Here is a 21,232-nt window from a genome sequence, read left to right as displayed (position 1 = left end):
TAATGCGCCTCATCAGAGAGAAGAGGAAACACATCCGCAGGCTGAGTTGACGCCGCGTCTTTATTCCCGGAGGAGCCGATGGGCCAACAAAAAAATATAATTCTCTTCTCAGTCCCCGATGCTTTCGAAGTGCCACCCACGCCGTGCCGCCATTCGCTTCTCTTAAAAAATGGCAACGACGCACCGTGTGAAAAAACTGCTCAAAACAACAATGCCACACAATCATGGTCCGTGTGAGCAAGTACAAAAGAACGATAGGCGTACCGAGGTGAAGAATCCGTGGCGCCATCACTCTTGCCAAGAGCAGATGAAACGGAGGGGGACAAAGAGCGCTGTCCCGTCATGAGTTCCAGCCCGGCAGGGTTCCAAACGACACGATCGCACCAGGCAGGAATGCGCTGACGGGTGTATCCACGCGTGGGTATCGCTGTAATACGGGGAAGCACAAGTGATGGCTTTGCCTCACCAGTGCCCTTCTCTTTTCCCGCCGCTTTTTTTCTCCTCTCGTTCCCTAACTTTGGATCATCGTCCTTGACTCCATATTCACTCGCCTCTACATTAACACCCGACATCTCAATTTGTTGCTTCTGATTGCTTTTCGCGAATTCCCTCTCAGGAATACGTGGGAACGTTGGAGGAAAACGAATGGCGAACTCTGCCAGCTCCACACCGCTCTGTTGTGCCACCACATCCATCAAACGCTGCAGCTCCAAATCAAACTTCTTTATCATTCCCGCGTTTTGCGGTTCCGTAAAAAGTTCCCAAAATCTATCCGGTGCCTGTACTTCTTTTACCAATATTTTGACGTCTATCTGTTGAGTCTCCTTAAGGTGCTTCAGCAAGTTGTGAGTGTCCAGACGGGCATTAAAGTCTCCAAAAATAAACAGCGGATCCTCTGGCGAAATAAAAACCATACATTCTGCCATCGCCTCCAAAAGCGCCTCCTGACGTTGCACCGAGTACAGACTTGGGCTTGCCATTGCCGCATCGGTGTTTCGGCTGTCATGATATAAATGGACGTTGAGGTAATTTACCACCACCGTGCCAAAGCGCAGTGAAGTCAGCAGAAATCCCTTGCGACCCGATCCCGCACCTGAGAATTTTCCACCGTGAAAGAGGAATGTCGGTGAGCTGCCGTACGTCGCAGGATCATCGGCAACAGCAACAAACGTGCGGTGTCGGAACGAAAGAATACTACTGATCGGGCACATGCGAGACGACAAGAACACAATCGACCCCAAAGCCGTAAATCGCTGCATGTCGCTGTTCGTCTCCATGAGAAGACCCGACGACCACGCCGCCTCCGGCAGCAAAGTCTTCAGAGCCTCCGCAAAAAAGGCATTAAACGCGGTATTTAGCCCCTTCCCACCAACCTCCTGAAAGTGCACAACAATAACGTCAAGCAGCGGCGGCACCTCGCTGCTGGGACCGCCGGCATCCGCCGCTGACGATGCGCCGCCCTCCGCATTCAACTTCTCCTTTCGAAGGTGTAAGACAAATTCACGACTACTCGCCTCATGAATCAAAAGGCGAAGCTCCAACAAAAAATCCGCTACACGCGTCCGCACAGCGTCGGATATTCCCTTTGTGGTTGCCGTCTCTGGACCACCGCCAGCAACCTCTTCTCCATTCCCACCATCACATCTGGAACAAATACACCCAATGTTCTGCGTCAACAGAAGCATCGTGAAGGGCAAATCGGGTAACTTCTCCGCCGCAAACGAACAAGAGATGTTACTGCCACCGTATAACGAAGATCCCGGAAGAGAACCCGCTGCGCTTGCACCAGTGGAGCCTCCCTGATGATATGACGGAGCGACGGTAACGCCCGTACCACCCACAGGACCCTGAGACGATTGTTCATTTTGCTGTTGCTGCTGCTGCTGTGGAATCCGCAGTGCGGAAGTAATGCCATCCAATAAACTGCGCATCACAGAGACCCTGCTGCTCTTTAAATAAAAAAAGCCTCGGGTGCACCCACTCAAGCTCGGTCTCAATCGTCAAACTAACAGTAATGCCTGCAGCCAGGTGCCTCAACACGCCAATTCCCTTTATTCCAAAAGGCAGCAAAAAAAAAAAAAAAGGAAAAAAAGAAAATATATATATATACAAAACACAATTATATGCTCCGTGGGACCCTTTCCAAAGAAATCCGGCAGAGCAGTCTTGCCTCCCCAACCATTCACCTCCCACATCTCCAATACAAATAATAAAAATAATTATAATAACCAATGTTATTATTATTATTATTGACGATGCTTATAATGCTAATAATATCAAAAAAAAAAAAATCGTAAATACAAAGCCCACACACACTCGCCTTATGTTTGAAATCGTTTTCCTGCTCTCATCCTCTGTTCTTATTGACCCCACCACCCCACACTGTTTTATTTACCACCTCATGCCTCCTTGCACCTCATTCACCCGCCGTCTTGCATCCACCAACTCCTAAAAAAAAAAAAAAAAAAGAAAAGAAAGAAGAAAGTAATAAAACTAAGGATTCTGCAAATAAAATTAAAAAAATTCGGATAGTCAAAATCGTTGCACAAAAAGCAAATTGAAACAAATGCAAAGGCTTCGCCACAAAAACCCCGGAAATAAACGCGCAGAAAAAATACGCTACCAAAAAAAAAGAAAATTGTAACAATTAGCCACTATAAAAAAAGTAATTAAAAAATGAAGATGACTCAAAAAAGACGCACCCATTGTGGAACAAACGCCCATATGAACGTCAGTTGGAAGCCAATTTCGTGGATTCATCCGTGCCACAAAGGCACATCCAATAAATGAGCACACAATTCAATCCACTTTCACAGTTATCTCCTACGATCCCCCGTCAAAGGAAAGACAGAAATACCCTCACGAGCAATTGCCAGGAAAAAAAGGCAAACGCACAATAATGCTCCCTGTTCTTCTTCGACACAACATCTGATTCCCTGTTTCCCCCTCTTATTTTCTTTGTCCAATTACCTTCATAGCTCCCGAAGAACCTCCAACCCCACCAAATGCCAGTGCACGCACATACACAGGTGCACAGGACAAATGTAAACAAGAAAACAAAAATATTTACCCGACCCTCCCTCATGTCTGCTCTCCCCCTCTGCTCATTAAAACTCTCGCAGTAAATATTGTAAAACGCGTTGTTAAAAAAAAAATGCATATATACATATATATGCGTACATCGCACCGTAATGCCTCAAAATCCTTCTACAGCTTGGCGGCGATCGCCTTGTATTTTTGTTCCATTTGTCTTTTTTCCTTCAGTGCGGCGTGAGCAGCGGCCACAGTGGCGACCGGCACACGAAACGGGGAGCACGAGACATAGTTCAGGCCGACCTTGTGACAGAATCCAATCGTCGTTGGGTCACCACCGTGCTCCCCGCAGATACCCATCTTCAGCATCGGCTTCACACGACGGCCCTTCTGGACGGCGATACGCACAAGCTCACCAACGCCTTCCTGGTCAATCGACTCGAATGGATCCTTGCTGTAGATGCCCAAACTGCAGTAATGGCGCAGGAAGGAGCCGGCGTCGTCGCGCGAAAAGCCGCAGCCCATCTGTGTCAGATCGTTGGTACCGAACGAAAAGAAGTCTGCTTCCTCTGCAATCTGATCAGCCGTGATAGCAGCACGTGGCACCTCAATCATTGTGCCCACAATGTAGTCCACGCGTTGGCCCGCAGCCGCAAGGGTCTCCTCAGCCGTCTTCACCGCCTGCTGCTTCGTGAAAGTCAGCTCCTCTTTCTTGCCAACCAGCGGAATCATGATCTCCGGAACGACCTTGCAACCCTCCTTGCTCACCGCAACCGCAGCTTCCATTATAGCCTGCACCTGCATGTTGTAGACTTCGGGGTACGTGATGCCCAGGCGGCAGCCGCGATGGCCGAGCATGGGGTTCATCTCATGCAGCGACTTCACACGGTTGCGGATCTTCTCCGCAGAAACATTCATCTTTTTTGCAAGCTCCGCCTGCGCCGCATCCTCGTGAGGTACAAACTCGTGCAGCGGGGGGTCCAGCAGACGGATTGTCACCGGCAAGCCTTTCATTGTCCTGAAAATGCCCAAAAAGTCGCCGCGCTGCACGGGCAGCAGCTTTTGAATAGCAGCCTTGCGACCCTCCAGTGTGTCAGCAAGAATCATTTCCCGGATAGCGTCAATGCGGCTGCCCTCAAAAAACATGTGTTCAGTGCGGCAGAGACCAACACCCTCCGCGCCAAAGCTGCGAGCCTTAGCCGCATCATTCGGTGTGTCCGCGTTGGCGCGCACGCCCAGGCGCTTCACCTCACGACACCACTCCAAAATCGTCTCAAAGTCGCCCTTCAGGTCCGGTGACTGCAGTTTCAATTGACCGGCATAAATGAGACCCTTAGAACCATCAAGCGTGATATAATCACCCTCGCGGAACACACGGCCGCTCAACGTAAACTGCTTGCCCTTGATCACCAGATCGCCGCAGCCAGAGACGCAGCACTTGCCCATGCCGCGGGCCACCACAGCTGCGTGGGACGTCATGCCACCACGTGCAGTCAGGATGCCGCGCGCCGCATCCATTCCTGCGAGGTCCTCCGGTGAGGTCTCAAGGCGCACCATGATTACTTTCTTGCCGCGCGCGCTCCACTCCTTTGCAGAATCCGCGTCAAACACGATCTGGCCCACAGCAGCACCAGGGCTCGCTGCGAGACCCTTGCCAATCGGTTTGTTGCTCTTTGCCGCGCCAGGCTCAATGTTCGGGTGCATCAGGTGGTCCACCTGCAAAGGGTCAATGCGCAGCACAGCCTCCTCCTTCGTGATGAGACCCTCACGCACCATATCAATGGCGACACGCACCGCCGCATGAATCGTGCGTTTGCCGTTGCGGCATTGCAGCATCCATAGGCGGCCATCTTGCACGGTGAACTCAATGTCCTGCATATCGCGATAGTGATTCTCCAGTTTCGCGCGAATCTCGCACAGAAGCCGATAGTTCTCCGGCATCGTCTCCTCCATCGACGGATAGCGGTGGCGGCGCTCCTCCTCACTCACGCCATGGCTCTTTGCCCATCGGAGTGAGAGGCTCTGACCAATCTGCTGTGGCGTGCGAATGCCAGCAACCACGTCCTCGCCCTGCGCATTCACAAGGTACTCGCCAAAGAAGAAATTCTCGCCAGTGCTGGGGCTTCGCGAAAAGGCAACACCGGTGGCCGAGCGGTCATTGATGTTTCCAAACACCATCGCCTGCACGTTCACAGCGGTGCCAAGCAGTCCAGTGATGTTGTTCAGGCGGCGGTACACCACAGCACGCGGGTTGCCCCAGCTGCGGAACACGGCATTAATGGCGGCGAAGAGTTGCGTCATCGGATCCTCTGGAAATGGAAATCCAGTTTTGCGCTGAAATAGTACCAAGTATTCCTCTGTGAGTTCCTTCAGGTCCTTCGCTGTCAGGTCCGTGTCAAACTTTGTGCCGCGCTTCTCCTTCATGTGGCCAATAGCCTCCTCAAAGTCCTCACGGCCAACCTGCATCACGATATCGGCGTACATTGTGATGAAACGGCGGTACGAGTCGTAAACAAAGCGCTCAAGGTGGGGTGCACGACGGATCCACGCCTCAGCCGTCGCCTTGTTCATACCAAGGTTCAAAACGGTGTCCATCATTCCTGGCATCGAAGCGGCAGCGCCGGAGCGCACAGAAAAGAGCAGCGGATTCTCAACGTCGCCAAAATTTGTGCCCATATCCGCCTCGACGCGGCGTACGTTTGCCTTCACCTGCTCCACCACCTCCTGTGGCAAGCCCTTGGTTCTCTGGTATATGCCGCACACCTCCGTTGTGATCGTAAAGCCGGGCGGAACGGGGATGCCAAGGTTCACCATTTCGGCAAGGTTTGCACCCTTGCCACCAAGGAGCTCCTTCATGTCGCGATTGCCGTCAGCCTTCTGGCCGCCAAAGTAGTAAACAAACTTTTTGGATTCCATAATGCCTTTTTTTTTCCTTTATTTTTTATTTTTTTTAATAATGCTGAATTTTAGAAAAGATAATTTTTTTTTTCGAATGTTGAAAGCTTCTTTGGTCAAAATAAACAAGCAGGAAGAGAAAGGATTAGAGTCAATTTAAGGAGTGTATTTTCTGCTTGGTGTCACCCTACAGTATGATTACTCTTATTGAAGCAGAAATTAATGCCTTTTTGTTGTTGTTGTTCTTGTTGGTTTTTTGCACTTTTGGGTAGCTTTTTTTGCTACCGTTTCCAGTGTTCCCCACCACAAGGCTGTCTAACCGTACGCAGACACCTAGTTTTACATCAATATTTGTCTTTTTCGGTGTTTTTGTGTGCTTCAAGGGGTTAGCCGGTGCTAATTAATTTTCTGCTACTGAAAGCACGCTTAACGTGTATGCGCCAAAAACAGGTGGCACCTGCGGGTCTTTGCACCGTACGCCAAGATATACCACAAGGTCATCTTGGATTGCGGCCTCCATAAAGAGTTTTTGCGCAGCAATGGTTTCCGCTGAAATGAAGAGCCGCAGAATGCCTGACCCGTGTAGTTTGCTCGTGTAGACAAGATTTAAGCCGTGGAGTCGAAGGGCATTTGCAGTGTAACGCGTTTGATCCGTTCGCGTTGGTGTGAGCGTCGTGGGCATCGTCCACGACGGTGCATGAAGCTGCTGAAATTGATGGGCAAAAAAACCATAGTCGATGCTTGCAGCAGGAAGTAGCAGCATGGCGGGCGGAACTGTAGGTGCAAGAAAATAACGGGTACCGATTGGATCGACGTTGACTGCGACGAGCAGATCACGCATTGGTGATTTCTCATTGTTGGTACCTGTCATCAGTTGTAGTGTTTCTGGTTCCTTCTCCCCTACCTCAAGCTCCACAACAGGGCATTCTTGCGCCAAACCAAGTGCATGTATGTTCCTATTGATTTGAAGCGCACGTACAACGGCATGTCGTGTGTATCCTTCCCCGGAAACAAGAGAGAAGTGGCAGTTTAGCAGCAGCTTGTTGCCGAGCTGCGACCAACACATACGCACCTCCAGCCCGTTGCCCTCGTCTGCTGGCAAGGCCACATGCATGGATTCTTTGTCTCGAATATTGGGCCCCTTGCTAACAAGGTTATTAGCCATTGTACCTGCCATCTCATCATCACAAACTACACGTCGAATGAATTTCTCCCCAAAATGATCCCCCGCATCTTCCTCTTCCTCGTCATTTTCGTTCAGACCCGTCTCGTTGCTGTATATGAGATGCAGTGGGCGATGCAGCACCGCCGTAAGACTTCCAACGTCCGTCAAAAAGCTCTGCAGTCGGCGTTTCTCCAGTGTATCTGCCATGGTAAATGATAGACCCTTCGAGAAGGTGAAAACAAGTTTTTTTGCCGCCTCAGTGTCGCTCGTAACAAGGCGCCAATACATGAAAGCGCGATCACGTACATCTGGCCGCGGCGACTGCGTCGCCATGGAAAGCACGCGTTGAAGGAAATTCGTGCTACGCCCCATGTCTTTGCATTCGCTAGAAAGATAAATTTTCATAGCGGCAGTGAGAAGTGCAAACTGCACAATCTCCGGCTGGGTGGAAAAAGACTCTGCACACATCTCCAGTATGTCCCCCGCATTTTCCACGTGTTCGGCGTGGTCGCCAAGCACCCACACGACGGCGGCTTTGGACTCGGGGCTCCGCAGCTCGTCCAAGATTTCACAAAGTTTTCTGACAACACGGAGAAAACGGTTAGGATAACGTCGCAAAATGGTCTGCACCACAACTGCCGCTTCCTGCATAACGTGACTCATGCCGGTATCAATGAGACCCAAAAGCCTTTCGACACACTGTTCCGCCAGGGGTTCTAACTTCGCCGCGAGAAACCCAATAAGACGCACTGCCTTTCGAACCAACTCCTCATCCGCGTCGGTGGCATAGGCCGCAAACTCAGAGAGAATTATCTCCCCTACTTCAATATCGGCGAGCTCAAGGAGCAGCTCAGACTTTTCCAGTTTGATGTAAATCGGGTCATCATACTTGACAAAGAAGGGACCTAAATGACGCTTAAAAAAAAAAACCAGCCCAGTCTTCAAAAGCAAACGGATGTTGCGAAACGCCGCATATCGCACCTCAAGAGAACATTCATATAACAAAGACACGCATGCTCCAACCAACTTGGGACCGTACCTGTCCCGCAGTTGAGACGCCTTCTCAACTTTATTGGAACCATCATTTCCATGGGCAGACAGTGTAAAGAGAGCAGATGCTTGTAGCAGAAATGACGTCATAGCCTTGACTGCTGACATAACGGTAGCAACATTAAAAGAAGAAAGAAAAGGCATTACACCATCAATAATCTTTTCAGCCCTCTCCATATCCAACATGAGTGAATTGTTCTTAAAGGCAACTGCAACTCCCTCAATAAGATAATGCTGGTACCAACCCGGGGCATCACTGGCAGCTTCAAGCACACGAGAAACGTTTTCTACAATAGCCTCCTCAAGAGAAATCGGAGCATGCCGCTGACGAAGTTCCAAAATGGCTGCCACGGCTGATGCTACCACGCACGCATTTTCATCATGGAGCTGGTTCTTCAGCTTCTCCAAAAGTCCAAGCTCTTCGCAAACGTTTGGGGCAATGTAAAATAGTTTAAGAGTACCAAAGGCGGCGATGCGGCGGACGTACGGATCACTGTCCTCTAAGCAGCGTTGAAGAGGGGCGGTGATAAAATCCACCATAACGGGAACCAAGAGAGACGTCATCGTACGCAACGCCGCCCCACGAATAAGTGGCGAGTCATTAACTGTATCCTTCACAAAGACCCCGGCCTGCAATACTGCCTTTTGCGGCTGGGCATGACTGTTGTGCATGAGATACAAGTATACAAGACGTTTAATAGCAAGATTTGTAGATGAACATAGAGGAGCGATGTCACTAAAGTGCCCGGACATGTCTCTTCCTATAGTCATAAAGGCGACTACCTGCTGTAGCGCAGAGAGCTGACGCGGTGTATTTTGGCTCAGAAGGTCCTCACGAACTATCGTCGAGTCAAACGCACGACTAAACAAAGCAGAGCCGCTCAGTTGGTTAACGCTGAGCATCCTTTTTTCTTTTCTCTTTACCGGGCGCTCCTGTAAAAGCACAATGGCACAAAGAAAAAAAACCGATTTGACAGGTAGCAAGCTGAGAAGCCAGTCAAAATGTGTAGCCAAACTGCCCAATGGTGGAATAAAAAGTCAAAAAAAAGTGCGTGTAAGGGGAAAAAAGGTGTCAAACCCCCACAACTCCTTCTTGGGAAAGGGAAAACAGCGGGCAAAGTTTGCCACCAGCAATCCTCACCCTAAAGGCAATATATATATATATATATATATCTTCACCTCGTCAAATCCCACAATCCGCGTTGTTGTTGTTTTTTAGCCCTTTCAGACAATGAATTTCATGCAACGTGTTGCATCGTGCGTCACGTGGCACTTGATTGAGCAAAACAACGCTCCACGACAGCGCACACACTTGTAGCTCGCAGGAAGAAGACATACCGAACAAAGATGATACCCACCAAGGTGTAAAGGTGGTGGCGCTGCCATTGCCATGTAGCTCGGCCCTGGCACGGTCAACTCCAAAGGGATGGATCGCCGTGACTGCAACCAGCCGCCAAGATTCCGACGCTCTCGCCCCACGTCGCTAACAGTTTGCACCACATTGACAGATATTTTGTTGACATGAACGCCTCCATCATGCAGCTCTTCTCGTGCCTGCTTTTTCCTCCCCCGAGAACGACTTTCAAAGTCACGGGGCCGCTTGACACGATTTGTGGTCATGTCCGTGTCGCCATCCTCTGATGAGGAAGAAGAAGAAGAGGGCTCAGCTGCAGACGCGCCATCTTCCTTCTTGTGATCGCGCCGATCCTCCTCCAGCGCCCTGGTGTAAGCACGATGCTGTTCCATCAGACAACGGCTGAGGTGAACCCTTGGTGGCGCGGAAGAAAAATCAGCGCTCGGTTCCAGAAAGTTCACCTCTATATCCACAGCGTTCACGAGAGCCCCATCACGACGTTGCCGCTTAAAAACCTCCGTCACATTTACAAACGCGTTGTCATCACAAAGTTTTGCAAGACGCTCTTCTTGTAAAGACTGGGCAAAAATATCCTGTGCATTACCAAAACCCATCCCGTACAAGCACAGAAACCCCCAAAACCCACACTCCACCTTGCAACAAAGCACCACAACTATTCATAAAGAGGGGGGGAAAAGACAAAAACAACAGAAAGAAATGACCTCTGTGTCCTTCAGCAGGCGCTTCGCCCTCACACTTATGCCTGTGTGGAGGTACATAAAGCTAAACAAAAAAAAAGTGTAAATTAAAAAAAAAAAAACGATTGGAGACAGGAAGAAAGACGACAGTGAATTGACAAACCGCCCTATTCTTTACCGATTGGCCTTGGCAACACGCTCCACCTCATCCTTCTTCTTGATGGCATAAGAGTTGGAGCTGCCCTTCGACGCGTTCACAATCTCATCGGCAAGACACTCAGGCAGTGTCTTGAGGTTGCGGAAAGCAGCCTCGCGGGCACCCTTGCACATTAGGTAGATCGCCTCGTTCACGCGACGCATTGGCGAAACATCGACGGCCTGGCGACGCACCACACCACCCGATCCCACACGAGTCGAGTCCTCACGCGGCGCACCCTTGGACACGGCGTCAATCACCACCTGCAAGGGGTTCTGGTCAGTCAGCAGGTGAATGATCTCGAGCGTGTGCTTCACAAGACGCACAGCCTGAAGCTTCTTGCCATTGCCGCGGCCCTTGAACATCAGGCCATTCGTCAGGCGCTCCACAATAGGGATGCGTGCCTTGCGAAATCGCTTCTTTTGCCAGCGGCCAGCGGAGTGGGGCACATACGTTGCCGTCTTCGAAATGTGGTCGCTGAGAGCAATCTCCGTCGTCTGGAGGTTCTCGTAGGACCACTTGTTGAAAAGCTTCGGGGCCTTTGCGCTCATCACTTATCTCTTTTTCCTAGCCCCAACTCAAGAAAAAGTAAAAGACAGCGACGCGTCAACCAACATCACACCATAACAAAATGACATCTTCCACGGAGAATATTGTCAGTAGACAGCACACACAGCAAAATGAAAAGACAAGCGGTAAAATAAAAAGTGCAAATAAAGAAAAAGAAAAAACACCAAAGGTTCATTGCATTGATTCCGCCCTATTCTTTACCGATTGGCCTTGGCAACACGCTCCACCTCATCCTTCTTCTTGATGGCATAAGAGTTGGAGCTGCCCTTCGACGCGTTCACAATCTCATCGGCAAGACACTCAGGCAGTGTCTTGAGGTTGCGGAAAGCAGCCTCGCGGGCACCCTTGCACATTAGGTAGATCGCCTCGTTCACGCGACGCATTGGCGAAACATCGACGGCCTGGCGACGCACCACACCACCCGATCCCACACGAGTCGAGTCCTCACGCGGCGCACCCTTGGACACGGCGTCAATCACCACCTGCAAGGGGTTCTGGTCAGTCAGCAGGTGAATGATCTCGAGCGTGTGCTTCACAAGACGCACAGCCTGAAGCTTCTTGCCATTGCCGCGGCCCTTGAACATCAGGCCATTCGTCAGGCGCTCCACAATAGGGATGCGTGCCTTGCGAAATCGCTTCTTTTGCCAGCGGCCAGCGGAGTGGGGCACATACGTTGCCGTCTTCGAAATGTGGTCGCTGAGAGCAATCTCCGTCGTCTGGAGGTTCTCGTAGGACCACTTGTTGAAAAGCTTCGGGGCCTTTGCGCTCATGGCAGATATCTAATGTAATGGCGTCCAAAAAAAGAAAAAAAAAAAGAAAAAATAATCATGATTCTTGTTTCGTTAAATAAATAAACAAATAAAGGCGACATACCCCGTAGAAAATAATAAAAAAAAAAAGTCACTTGATTTCAAAATTATCGGCCGTTAACGGCAGACTGTGAAATCAAAAAAAGTCTTCCTCACCACCGCTTCCCTCGGGTCCATCCAAATCACCGCCGTCGTCATCGTCATCGATATTATAGGACAATGATGCCTCATCATCCTCTCTGTCAAAACCACCACTTCCCTCCTCGTTCCGGTCGTCGTTCTCGCGCCTTGGTTGCGCCCTATTCCCACCTTCAGTTTCTCCCTCTTCGCCTACAATTCGTCTTACTTTTTTAATCTCCTGAGCGTCTTCGGTGCAAGCAGGAGGAAGAACAACCACCTTCGTTCCTCGTCGTATCGGCTTCACGATGCGTTTTCGTTTGGAAGGACGAATGCGAAGACGATCCACCGCGGCAGTTGACATGTCGCCAGTAGACTTTGCCAGTCCATATATTCTGAGTTCAGCTGGAAGCCCCAATGAATCCTCCCAGCGACGTATTTCGTGATCTCCAGCGGTCGAAACATGTGCTGCATTTTTATCCGCTATGGGAGCCCCTGCGTCCTCATCTTTTCTGTTAACTCCAAGCAATGTTGGATAATGAAGCACATTGAGAGGTTCTTTCCCCGAATCCAAAATGGCAAAGGCACGAGAATTGGCCACATGTTGATTGCCATCAATAAAGCAACCAACAAAGTCACGGAGTAATGGCGGAGACTTTTTATCCATCACTGGGCCAACGCCCTGTGGAATTGCCTCTCGTCCACGTGTTTCACCAACTCCATCGTCAATGCTTGGCACGATGACTCCCGCCGAAGAAGAAGCGGCAACGCCAGATTGTTGGGTGTAGTAATGGTACACACGAGGTGGATAAATTGCCTCGGAATAGCTGTTCACCGCCCCTGGCTGTGGAAGCCTGTCAAACCGCCCCCTTCTAAAGCCACCACGCATATCCGAGCGAAATGACCCCTTTTAACAACAAATGGACAAAAAATAAAAAATAAATAATGCACAAAGTGGCAAACAAACAAAAGAAGAAAAAAAAAGTGAACAGAACGAAGAAATCTCCTCACAGTTCCATTGCAGAGGAAGTGTCTTGCGATTTACGTGTCCACATCGCAAAACTTTAAAAGCCGTGGTCGAAATGGCACGTTTGCACATGATCGTTCCATATCGGCCAAAAGTTTGAAAAAAAAAAACGAAAGAGAGAGAGAGAGAGAGAGAAAGAGAGAGAATATTTCAGACCACCTTATCGATGAATACAACCATTGTCGCTCCATAGGGATGCATCATCATCTAACACTTGGAAAGGGATAGACAGGAGAAAAGAAAAAAGAAAAAAAAAGTAAATTTGATAAATTGAGAAAACTAAAAATAAAAAAAAGTGGAAAGAAAATTCCAACGTCCATGTCGACAGCACACACACACACACACACACACACAGAGAGAGAGAGAGAGAGAGACATATATATGTATATATTAATATAAACCAAAGCTTATTTCTATCCATAGGGGGTGGGAAAAAAAGAAAAAAAGAAAACAATATAAAAAAAGAACGTCCATCACCTTCGACGACGGTGACGCTCAGTAGAGACACCACGACTTCTATGACCTCTGCGCCGGCCATCGTGATGCCGTCTTCGGCTTCCTCCACGGTGATGTCTGCTTCGGCTTCTATGGCGCCTTTCACGGTCTCTTTTTCGAGGTGGGGAAATTCGCCCTTGACTATGCTTTGAAACGTGTCGCATCATGCAATCGGATCGCAAACATCGACCCCTCAAATAATCACGACATATTTGACGTTCTTTAGGAACAAATGCGAGCCTTCTTTCTTGTTCTTTTTTCTCTGCACATTCATCTACGTTATGACCACGCAAATAACAAAAAGAGCAAACCACATCACTTTCAAATCTTTTCATTGAAGTTACAGCACCGTTTGGTTTATTAACTGCGAGCCCTCGAAGTCCCTTTGGAGGTTTCCCCGGGGGTGGTTTAGGGAAAGGACCGCTCCTCTTCTTTACACTGATCGTTGCAATCATTCCATTGGAAAGTTTATATTCCTCCGTTGGAATGATGAAAAAGCGCACCTCACCATCGTTTTCAGGAACTATATTTACAGGCGCCTTTTCTTCATTCGGTTGAGCCCCAATGAGCTTCAACAACTCCTCAGCTGAGGCTTCTTCCTGGACCTCATCCATCTTCTCAGTGAATTCCTCCACCCGACCAAACGAACTTTCATCCTGAACGTGTTTTAAAAGAAATTCCTCCGTCGGCTTCGGTGCGGGAACCGGAACTGGATTCACAGCGGGTTGTGCCACTTGTTGCGATTCACGTTGTTTCGCCTCCTCTGCCTCCAACTCCCGTCGTATTTTTTCAAAGGCCTCTTTCGCTAACTGTTCCTCTGCCTCTCGTGTGGCCTGACGAAGAAGTTGTCTCGCCTCCCTTTGTGTTTGAATCCGGTGGTTCCACCTAAGAAACATTGGATGCTCCGCCGACAGGAAACCATATCTCGGGGTCGTACGGAGAAGTTCATTGATGTCTGTGCTTGGCTTTCCGTTTTCAGTCTCTGCCTTTTCTTCATCATCCAAAATTTTTGCCATCAACTCAGACATGGCGCTGGTTGTCTGAAGCTTAATTATTAATGTAAGGTGTTGAGCCGCAATATCCTCAAAATCAGCGCGACAGCCAACAAACTGATTATTCACATAAATAATCATGTAGTGGGGCAATATGTTGGCTTTTGCGGCTGGAGAGCCACTTTCTGTCGACAAAACCTCCCCATCATCACTAATTTTTATCCCCAACACCGACAATGGCTCACTCGCATATTGTCTTTCAAGCCGGCGCACAATAATTCCATCCGCATCCGGTGGTGCGGAATTATCAATAAATGCGGTATTGGACCCACCGTATTTAAGCTTTTCAAGAAATGATTTGGCTGAATCATTCCCCTGCATCATCACTCATAACTTCGGCACAAAAATAATAAAAAATAAAAAATAAAAAAAGAAATGGCACATAAATTTACTGCAGAAATAAATATGCGTAGAACAAAAGCACCTTCCCTATGCAGGGGTTTTGGCAGGCGGACAGAAAAGAGAGCCAAAAGAAAAGACAAGGTTTTGCGGCGTCCTTCCTTGCACCTTTTCTTTTTTTATTCTTCTTCTTCATCTTCTTTGCCTCCTTCCACAGCGGTGCTCGCGCTCACTCGACAGCGCCAAAGAAACGGCCAAAGACAAATACGAAAAAAAAAAAAAAAAAAAGATGGACAGAATAAACCCAGCAGCGACAAGGCAATCAAAATGCAGGCTTATTATCAACAATAAAACAGCAGCACTCCAATCTCAGTCTTCTTCCTCCTCCTCCTCCTCGGCTCGTCCCTTTCCCATGAGAAACCGCAGCGCCTCCGCAACCGGAACGCGGCGCCCCCCCACTCGTTGGATTCCCTCGCACAATTCTGCCCCCTCGGAGTTGTGTTGCGGACAATGCCGGCGGAGCTCCATTTCTCTTTCCAGCCGCGCCTGGCTTCGTACCGCCGCTCGAGCCTCCTCGCGAACCCGCTGTTCTGTCTTCTCCTGGACTTCCCGGACCGCCAAACGCGCTGCGTGTACAGCCTGAAGAGCGCATCGAAGCTTTCCCTCTGTTACTGTGCCCTCACGAAGCAGAAGAAACGCTTCCCCCGCCTCCTCCACCATTTCGCCCCCTGCGCATTCGGCAAGCACCTCCATTCCCCCGCGCTGTTGCAAAACTGCCGCGTATACCGCCGGGTTGCCCAGCCGCAGCCTCCGGTACTTGGCCTCCGACGGGCAGCGAAGCACGTTTGTCAGAATGGTTTCCAGTTTGTCCAGGTTTATTTGGGACGAATAAAGCCCATCACCGGCGTCGTCCGAGCAAAATTCGCTCACAATGTATGAGCGCAGTTCCCCCACAGCCTTTGCCTTTTCGCAGCGTTCACGTCGCACCTCCAAGCTCAAAGTACGGCGCAACCGCAGAAAATCCTGGTTGCGTGCCACGACTTCTCGACTGCGCGTCCGTAGGAAATGGATTGCCCTCAATCCCTCCTCCAAAAAAGGTCGACAGGGCATCCCCGGAAGCCGCAACCACTCGTCGCCATCCCCATCATCAGACGCACACCTCGCAAATCCAATGGACTGCAGAAACCCCATGGCACCAGGAACTGAAAACAACTGAGAATGCAAGACTGGATTGCTAAGACGTAGACGTCTGTATTTCTCTTCTCCAGGAAACTGAAGAAGATTACGCAGAATCGTTTCAAGAACAGTGTATGCCTTTTCCCGTTGGGGTTGACCCGCGGCATCTTCACCAAATTCGCTAATGTTGACATTTGGAAATGGAGTATGAACCTCAGCTTCCTCCCTGCTTCTTCCCACCTCGCCTAACAGGGGAGCTGTTGCTGCAAGCGGTGTGTAGCTCTTGATTGTGACCTCCTTGGCTGCCTTAAACTCTTCCTTGGAAAGGGCACCGCTGGCAAAAAGCTCGGACAATCTCTGAATCTCCTCTGAAAGAGATGCCATAAGCCCAGTAAAAAACAGTCAAGGAATTGTTTCCCCTCCTTTATATATGTATATAAAGGGTCCCTCGGAAAAGGAAAAAAAATGGATCCCTGTTCCCCTTCTTGATTGGAAGCAAAAAAAAAAACAAAAAAAACAAGAAAGTAAAAAAGCAAGAATAAAAAATCACAAAACAAAAAAAAAAGAAAAAAAGACAAGAGACACTAAAAAAAAAAAAGGGAGAGAGAAAAAGAGAGACAAAAGAGAGAAACAAACACACAAAATGCTGTAAAAAAAAAAATCGGCATTTGCGCGTTCATCTCTTTCTTTCAGCCCAATTTTCTTTTCCTCTCGTTTTCTCGACCAAACCTCTTGAGCCGCATTGCGGTCACACGTGCACCCAGCCCTCATGGCGTTACGGCTGTGTCCCTGCAAGACGCAGCTGGTCGAATGCCGTCAGCCCTGCGCGAACAACAATGGCCCCGTGAGTGAAACGTTGCTGGCCCCTGGCTCAGCCGGCCACCTCAACGTGGTGCCAGGGTCTAGTACTCTCTTACTAGAGAGGAAGCTAAGCGCCTGCTGTTCATGCTTCAAACCCGATGAGTAGTTGTTACTTAGTTTTACGGGCCGGAAGGGCAGATGCTGGAGCCATTCTATAGTGGCTGCCCGCGGAGTAAGGTTATCCTTGCTACTGAATTCCTTCGTACGCTTACCAGAGCTGCACAATTGAGGTGTAGTTACTACGACTGGTAAAAGAAGAAAAAAAAAAAAAAACCGTTGCTGGCTCCTGGCTTCCCCGACAATACGGGGTAATTGACCCTGGCACCACGAAGACGACAGTGGTTGGCACCAACAGGTCTTTTCTCCCCCTACTCTCTATTATTTCTGTATGTGTAATCGCACGCCATAGAATTGTCCTTCAAGTTCTCTTCATTATTAGTTGCTTGTTCTTCTCTCTTTCACGGCTGCGCGCACCGCCTCCCCCAACATCCAAAGAAAAAAAGAGGTACTTCCGACTTCACTCGTTCCCGTAAAGGGCGAAACCGAGACAGTCTGCTGCTGATTACGTCGTCTACTAATCTCTTCCTCTAGAAGAGACATCGCGGCCTGAAAGACACCATGTAACTCAAGAAAAGAAAGGCCCCGCAACATCTCCATTGAGACGCGGATTTCCGCCGCCTTGTCACACTGTGCGATGGAAGAAGAGAAATCGGAGGAATTAATGCCGTTGCGCTCAACGATGACCGCGTGATCGTCCACCTCCTCCTCGCCTCTTGGGAGGGCCTCAGCGGCAGCCGGCTCCGTCTTCAGCTCGTCCCTATTAGCACTGCGCCCCTCCTCCCTCGTGGTTTCCTCCTCATTCTCATCCCCAATCTTATGCAAGTTATCATTTTCACGTACTTTAGGGGTTTTTCGGACCTTGCGACGCCGTCGACGACGATCACGGTAGTAACGATACGGCTTTCGTTTGCCTTTCACCGTGCTCTGCACAGCTCTGGATTCCGTCGGTTCTTCGATCCTCGGCTTCACATCGTCATTTGGAGAAATAGAGGATAGTGAGACGTCAGGTTCCGCTAGATCCTTGTACTGCTCACAGAACTGCACAACGTTACGATTGATCTTGTACAGATTCAGCACGGTTGTCTCTTTCAGCTCGAGAGCGCGACTGCGGTACCGCTGGTCCGTTGAGGAGCGCGTCCTAAAAAAGGTGCGTACATTCCGCACGAGCATGTCAATGTCGTCATGGTATTGAGAGAGGCTAGTATACTCTTCGTTCTCAAGCTTCTCCATCACATCACACAGACCAATTCGGCTTCCCTGGGTGTGTTGCCGCCACTCATCATAGAGGTCATGGCTCGGTGTGAAGTCAAGATCGGCACTGCAAAGAATAGAAAACTTGCGAGAAACAAGGTATTGACCCAGCCACTTCGACAACACATAACGTAACTGACGCCGGCGGTATTCCACACGCCGCCACAACTCAAGTGTGCCATGGCGGGCCGCACGCACTTCTTCCATGGAGGGTGGAGGCGGAGGCGAAATGTCTTCATGTAATTCTTCCCACACGGTATGCGTACAGTGTAATAACGCCAATTCCACCACATGAAACACGTATTGCAGAAAACGTTGCAAGTCATCAACTGAGGGTGCACATGGAACATTGCCGACTGTTTTGTGTATTTGTGTATTTAACCGCGTCCCACCAAAGAATCGAGAGAGAACGTCACAGTGAAGCGTAGGGGCAACGATCAACACATCCGAATCACGAAGAAGAGCAAGATAATAACAGAATGATTCCATTTGTTTCTTGTGTTGGGCTCTCTCTTCATCCGTCCCATCGCCTTCATTGCCCTCTTCATTAGTGATGGGGTAGCCATTCTCTGCCAGCCATAAATCCAACCCTTGTAGGAGAACCAGCGATGGACCAGAGGAGCGCTGAATGGCCATTATACAAGAGTAAATATGGCCCGAGGTGAAGCTGTTATTCAGTGGAAAACCAAGCTCCTCAAAGTTACCCGCACCTCCCTCAGGCACGGCAGAACCTGTGGCCGTCACCATCATCGGTGCACTTCCGCGGTCCACCACGAGGTTAGGAAGATTCAAGGTAAAAATACGAATTGATGGAAGTGCCTTGATAAAAGCCAGGGCAGCTTTCTCCAGGGCAAATTCATACGAGTCGACACCATACACGTTCCTCTCAACGGAAGAAGTTAAAAACAGCAACATTGGCTTTACAGTATGAGGAATGGGAAAGCCAATTAACTCCTGTACCGCATCGCCTGCATTACTGCAATCTCGTCGCTCATTTGCAAGTGCCTTTGCCGCACTTGGCCACATCGACGCCACATGCGACACCAACTTCATTCTAGTACTGTAAAGCAAGTGTTCAAGATGCTCCTCAAGACCTTTTACAATAGACTCCGTCCCACGACGCACAGAGGTTTTGAAGCGCTGGGCAGCCACAAAAAAATCCTCTTTTTGTATGGTAAGGGCATTGTTAGGAATTTGTAACCTCCGGCTGGTGACGTAAAGCTGAGGCAGGCTCGTTCGCAGGCGGTTAAGTCCTGCTTCTGTGCAGAGAGCTTGAATCTCTGCACCCGACCAACCCTCGCAGCGTGTGGTAAGCTCTTCCATAATCGCATTCCGATCGGGATGGTCCAATGGAAGTAATGGCTGTGTCACAATAGAAAGAATGTGTCGACGTGCAGCAGCATCGGGAAGAGGAAAGTAAAGCTCGCGATCGAGTCGCCCTGGTCGACGAAGTGCCGGATCAATCGTATCGGGACGATTTGTGGCGCCGATGACAATAACCTGGCCTCTGTCGTCCAGCCCATCAATAAGGGCAAGAAGTGTGGAAACAAGTGCCGCCTGTGACTGCTCCGCCTTGGCATGGCGTACCGGCACCAATCCATCGATCTCATCAAAAAAGATAATGCTCGGTTGTCGGCGTCTTGCCTCTTCAAACAAAAGACTAAGCTGCCGTTCACTCTCACCAACCCACTTGGAAAGAATGTCAGCACCTTTGCGCATAAAAAAGGCAATCTTACGCTGCGCACAGCTTGCAGCCTCATTTGCCAATGCCCGAGCCATAAGTGTCTTGCCTGTTCCTGGAGGTCCAACAAAAAGTACCCCACGTGGCGGCGTTAAGTTCATCGTCTGCAATAAATGCGGATATAGAAGGGGAAAAAGCACCATTTCGCGCAGCATCACAATATGACCAGGCAGGCCGCCCACTTTTTCAAAAGAAACTGAGGTGTCAATATGCAGTGGGGTGATGTCACCAAGCGGTGCGGGTGTCTCCGTTATCGACCGCCCTTCACCACCTTTCCCTGCACCTACCGGACCACCATGCGCTTCATTGAGGCCAAGAAACATGTCCTCCATGCGACGCCGATGCGTTTTGCATTTCTGCTTGTCTCCCTTCTTGGTTTTTCTTCCAGAGGCTTTCATCACTTCGTCAAGATAGTGGTTTATGGGAATATGCTTTACTGTACTCTCTTTGGCCTTCCTGAACACACGGCGGCCCTCACCTTCGCTTATACATCCTTCCGCCGAGGAAAGAGAAGATGGGTCTTCCACAAGCAATTCTTCATCCGCATCTTTTCCCCGTCCATTAGATCCTTCTCGCAATGAGTCATCTGTGATAAAGGAGTTAATGGATGGCTCTCGGACGCGCTTGCGGGGCAAGTTTGTAAACCGATTGCCATTGCATTTCCTCCCAAGTGACTGAAAGGATGCAGTGCCATCTTCAGTTCCGTCGTTTGAACTGCTTTCATCGTCGCCATCGCCATTATTGTCCTCCAGAGGCCAGAAATTCCTCCTGGTGCGCTCACCCAATGAATGCAGAGTTGAACTCATCCTGAGAACAGCCCGTTTAGCTGCATCCCGCTGCGGGTATCGGGAGTTTATTTGCAGCTCCTCATTCTCCGCACGTCGCATCGCTGATGGCAATAGGGCCTTCCTGACGTACATTGAGTCGTACGACGCGGGGGGCTCCCGAGGAATGCGGCAACCCCGGCCCAAGCGCTCCTGGGTCGAGTTCTGATTGTCATCACCCACGACACCCGGTGCATCGTCTTTGTTACCATTGCTCGTACAAATAAGAGAACGAGCCTCTTTTCTCGACTGCGAACGAGTTATAACCATTTTCCACACCTCCCCCTATCGTTCCTAGGAGAAACACACCCACGCAGAGAGAAGGAAAAAGGCGGATTTTCTCTTCTCCTTTACGCTATTTGTCCGCAAGTAAAATAAAGGAGATAAAAGGTAAAAATAACAAATTAAATTTTTAAAAAAATTAAAAAAAAAAGAGGGAAAGAGAAAACAATGGCGATATCTGTAAGAAAAGAAGCCGGAAATAAGCAGCTGGAAAAAAAAAACAATACAGCACCATCG

At 49.5% G+C, this 21,232-nt stretch overlaps 10 protein-coding genes across 10 annotated transcripts, besides 20 other annotated features; all 10 read right to left on the bottom strand.

Moving 5' to 3' along the window:
- Nucleotides 1–8,933: part of a sequence feature (heterozygous, non-Esmeraldo-like haplotype) that runs on past the window's edge.
- Tc00.1047053506297.200 (inositol-1,4,5-trisphosphate (IP3) 5-phosphatase, putative) lies at nucleotides 201–1,931 on the bottom strand (the record flags this gene model as incomplete). The annotated part of the gene is made up of 1 exon (XM_815111.1): nucleotides 201–1,931. One exon carries the CDS (start codon nucleotides 1,929–1,931, stop codon nucleotides 201–203), a length of 1,731 nt encoding a protein of 576 aa, XP_820204.1.
- Nucleotides 2,069–2,097: a microsatellite.
- Nucleotides 2,200–2,289: a microsatellite.
- Nucleotides 2,451–2,484: a microsatellite.
- Nucleotides 3,208–5,949, bottom strand: Tc00.1047053506297.190 (pyruvate phosphate dikinase, putative; the record flags this gene model as incomplete). Its single annotated transcript, XM_815110.1, has 1 exon — nucleotides 3,208–5,949. One exon carries the CDS (start codon nucleotides 5,947–5,949, stop codon nucleotides 3,208–3,210), a length of 2,742 nt encoding a protein of 913 aa, XP_820203.1.
- Nucleotides 5,967–5,991: a sequence feature (AT_rich).
- Tc00.1047053506297.180 (beta-adaptin 1, putative) lies at nucleotides 6,329–9,046 on the bottom strand (the record flags this gene model as incomplete). The annotated part of the gene is made up of 1 exon (XM_815109.1): nucleotides 6,329–9,046. The coding sequence occupies one exon, from the start codon at nucleotides 9,044–9,046 to the stop codon at nucleotides 6,329–6,331; it is 2,718 nt and encodes a 905-aa protein (XP_820202.1).
- Nucleotides 8,934–9,039: a sequence feature (areas merged during assembly that could not be assigned to a particular haplotype. This can correspond to areas where the two haplotypes were merged or to regions with more than two copies in the genome that were merged during assembly.).
- Nucleotides 9,040–21,232: part of a sequence feature (heterozygous, non-Esmeraldo-like haplotype) that runs on past the window's edge.
- Nucleotides 9,295–9,316: a microsatellite.
- On the bottom strand, nucleotides 9,368–10,111 carry Tc00.1047053506297.170 (hypothetical protein, conserved; the record flags this gene model as incomplete). The annotated part of the gene is made up of 1 exon (XM_815108.1): nucleotides 9,368–10,111. One exon carries the CDS (start codon nucleotides 10,109–10,111, stop codon nucleotides 9,368–9,370), a length of 744 nt encoding a protein of 247 aa, XP_820201.1.
- Nucleotides 10,370–10,942, bottom strand: Tc00.1047053506297.160 (40S ribosomal protein S5, putative; the record flags this gene model as incomplete). The annotated part of the gene is made up of 1 exon (XM_815107.1): nucleotides 10,370–10,942. One exon carries the CDS (start codon nucleotides 10,940–10,942, stop codon nucleotides 10,370–10,372), a length of 573 nt encoding a protein of 190 aa, XP_820200.1.
- Tc00.1047053506297.150 (40S ribosomal protein S5, putative) lies at nucleotides 11,159–11,731 on the bottom strand (the record flags this gene model as incomplete). The annotated part of the gene is made up of 1 exon (XM_815106.1): nucleotides 11,159–11,731. The coding sequence occupies one exon, from the start codon at nucleotides 11,729–11,731 to the stop codon at nucleotides 11,159–11,161; it is 573 nt and encodes a 190-aa protein (XP_820199.1).
- Nucleotides 11,758–11,783: a microsatellite.
- On the bottom strand, nucleotides 11,907–12,776 carry Tc00.1047053506297.140 (hypothetical protein, conserved; the record flags this gene model as incomplete). The annotated part of the gene is made up of 1 exon (XM_815105.1): nucleotides 11,907–12,776. One exon carries the CDS (start codon nucleotides 12,774–12,776, stop codon nucleotides 11,907–11,909), a length of 870 nt encoding a protein of 289 aa, XP_820198.1.
- Nucleotides 12,803–12,889: a microsatellite.
- Nucleotides 13,026–13,059: a microsatellite.
- Nucleotides 13,148–13,221: a sequence feature (T-rich).
- Nucleotides 13,243–13,268: a microsatellite.
- Nucleotides 13,268–13,288: a microsatellite.
- Nucleotides 13,346–13,381: a sequence feature (T-rich).
- On the bottom strand, nucleotides 13,388–14,785 carry Tc00.1047053506297.130 (hypothetical protein, conserved; the record flags this gene model as incomplete). Its single annotated transcript, XM_815104.1, has 1 exon — nucleotides 13,388–14,785. The coding sequence occupies one exon, from the start codon at nucleotides 14,783–14,785 to the stop codon at nucleotides 13,388–13,390; it is 1,398 nt and encodes a 465-aa protein (XP_820197.1).
- Nucleotides 14,804–14,833: a sequence feature (AT_rich).
- Nucleotides 14,968–15,012: a sequence feature (GA-rich).
- On the bottom strand, nucleotides 15,170–16,360 carry Tc00.1047053506297.120 (hypothetical protein, conserved; the record flags this gene model as incomplete). Its single annotated transcript, XM_815103.1, has 1 exon — nucleotides 15,170–16,360. The coding sequence occupies one exon, from the start codon at nucleotides 16,358–16,360 to the stop codon at nucleotides 15,170–15,172; it is 1,191 nt and encodes a 396-aa protein (XP_820196.1).
- Nucleotides 16,474–16,611: a sequence feature (T-rich).
- Nucleotides 16,841–17,108: a mobile genetic element.
- Nucleotides 17,273–20,983, bottom strand: Tc00.1047053506297.110 (ATPase, putative; the record flags this gene model as incomplete). Its single annotated transcript, XM_815102.1, has 1 exon — nucleotides 17,273–20,983. One exon carries the CDS (start codon nucleotides 20,981–20,983, stop codon nucleotides 17,273–17,275), a length of 3,711 nt encoding a protein of 1,236 aa, XP_820195.1.
- Nucleotides 21,105–21,146: a sequence feature (AT_rich).

This window comes from Trypanosoma cruzi, genomic scaffold, assembly GCF_000209065.1.
Source record: "Trypanosoma cruzi strain CL Brener 1047053516415 genomic scaffold, whole genome shotgun sequence".
In the NCBI taxonomy this organism is placed as follows: Eukaryota; Euglenozoa; class Kinetoplastea; order Trypanosomatida; family Trypanosomatidae; genus Trypanosoma; species Trypanosoma cruzi.
Note: the sequence above shows the minus strand (reverse complement) of the source record. Positions and strands in the feature narration are given on the sequence as shown.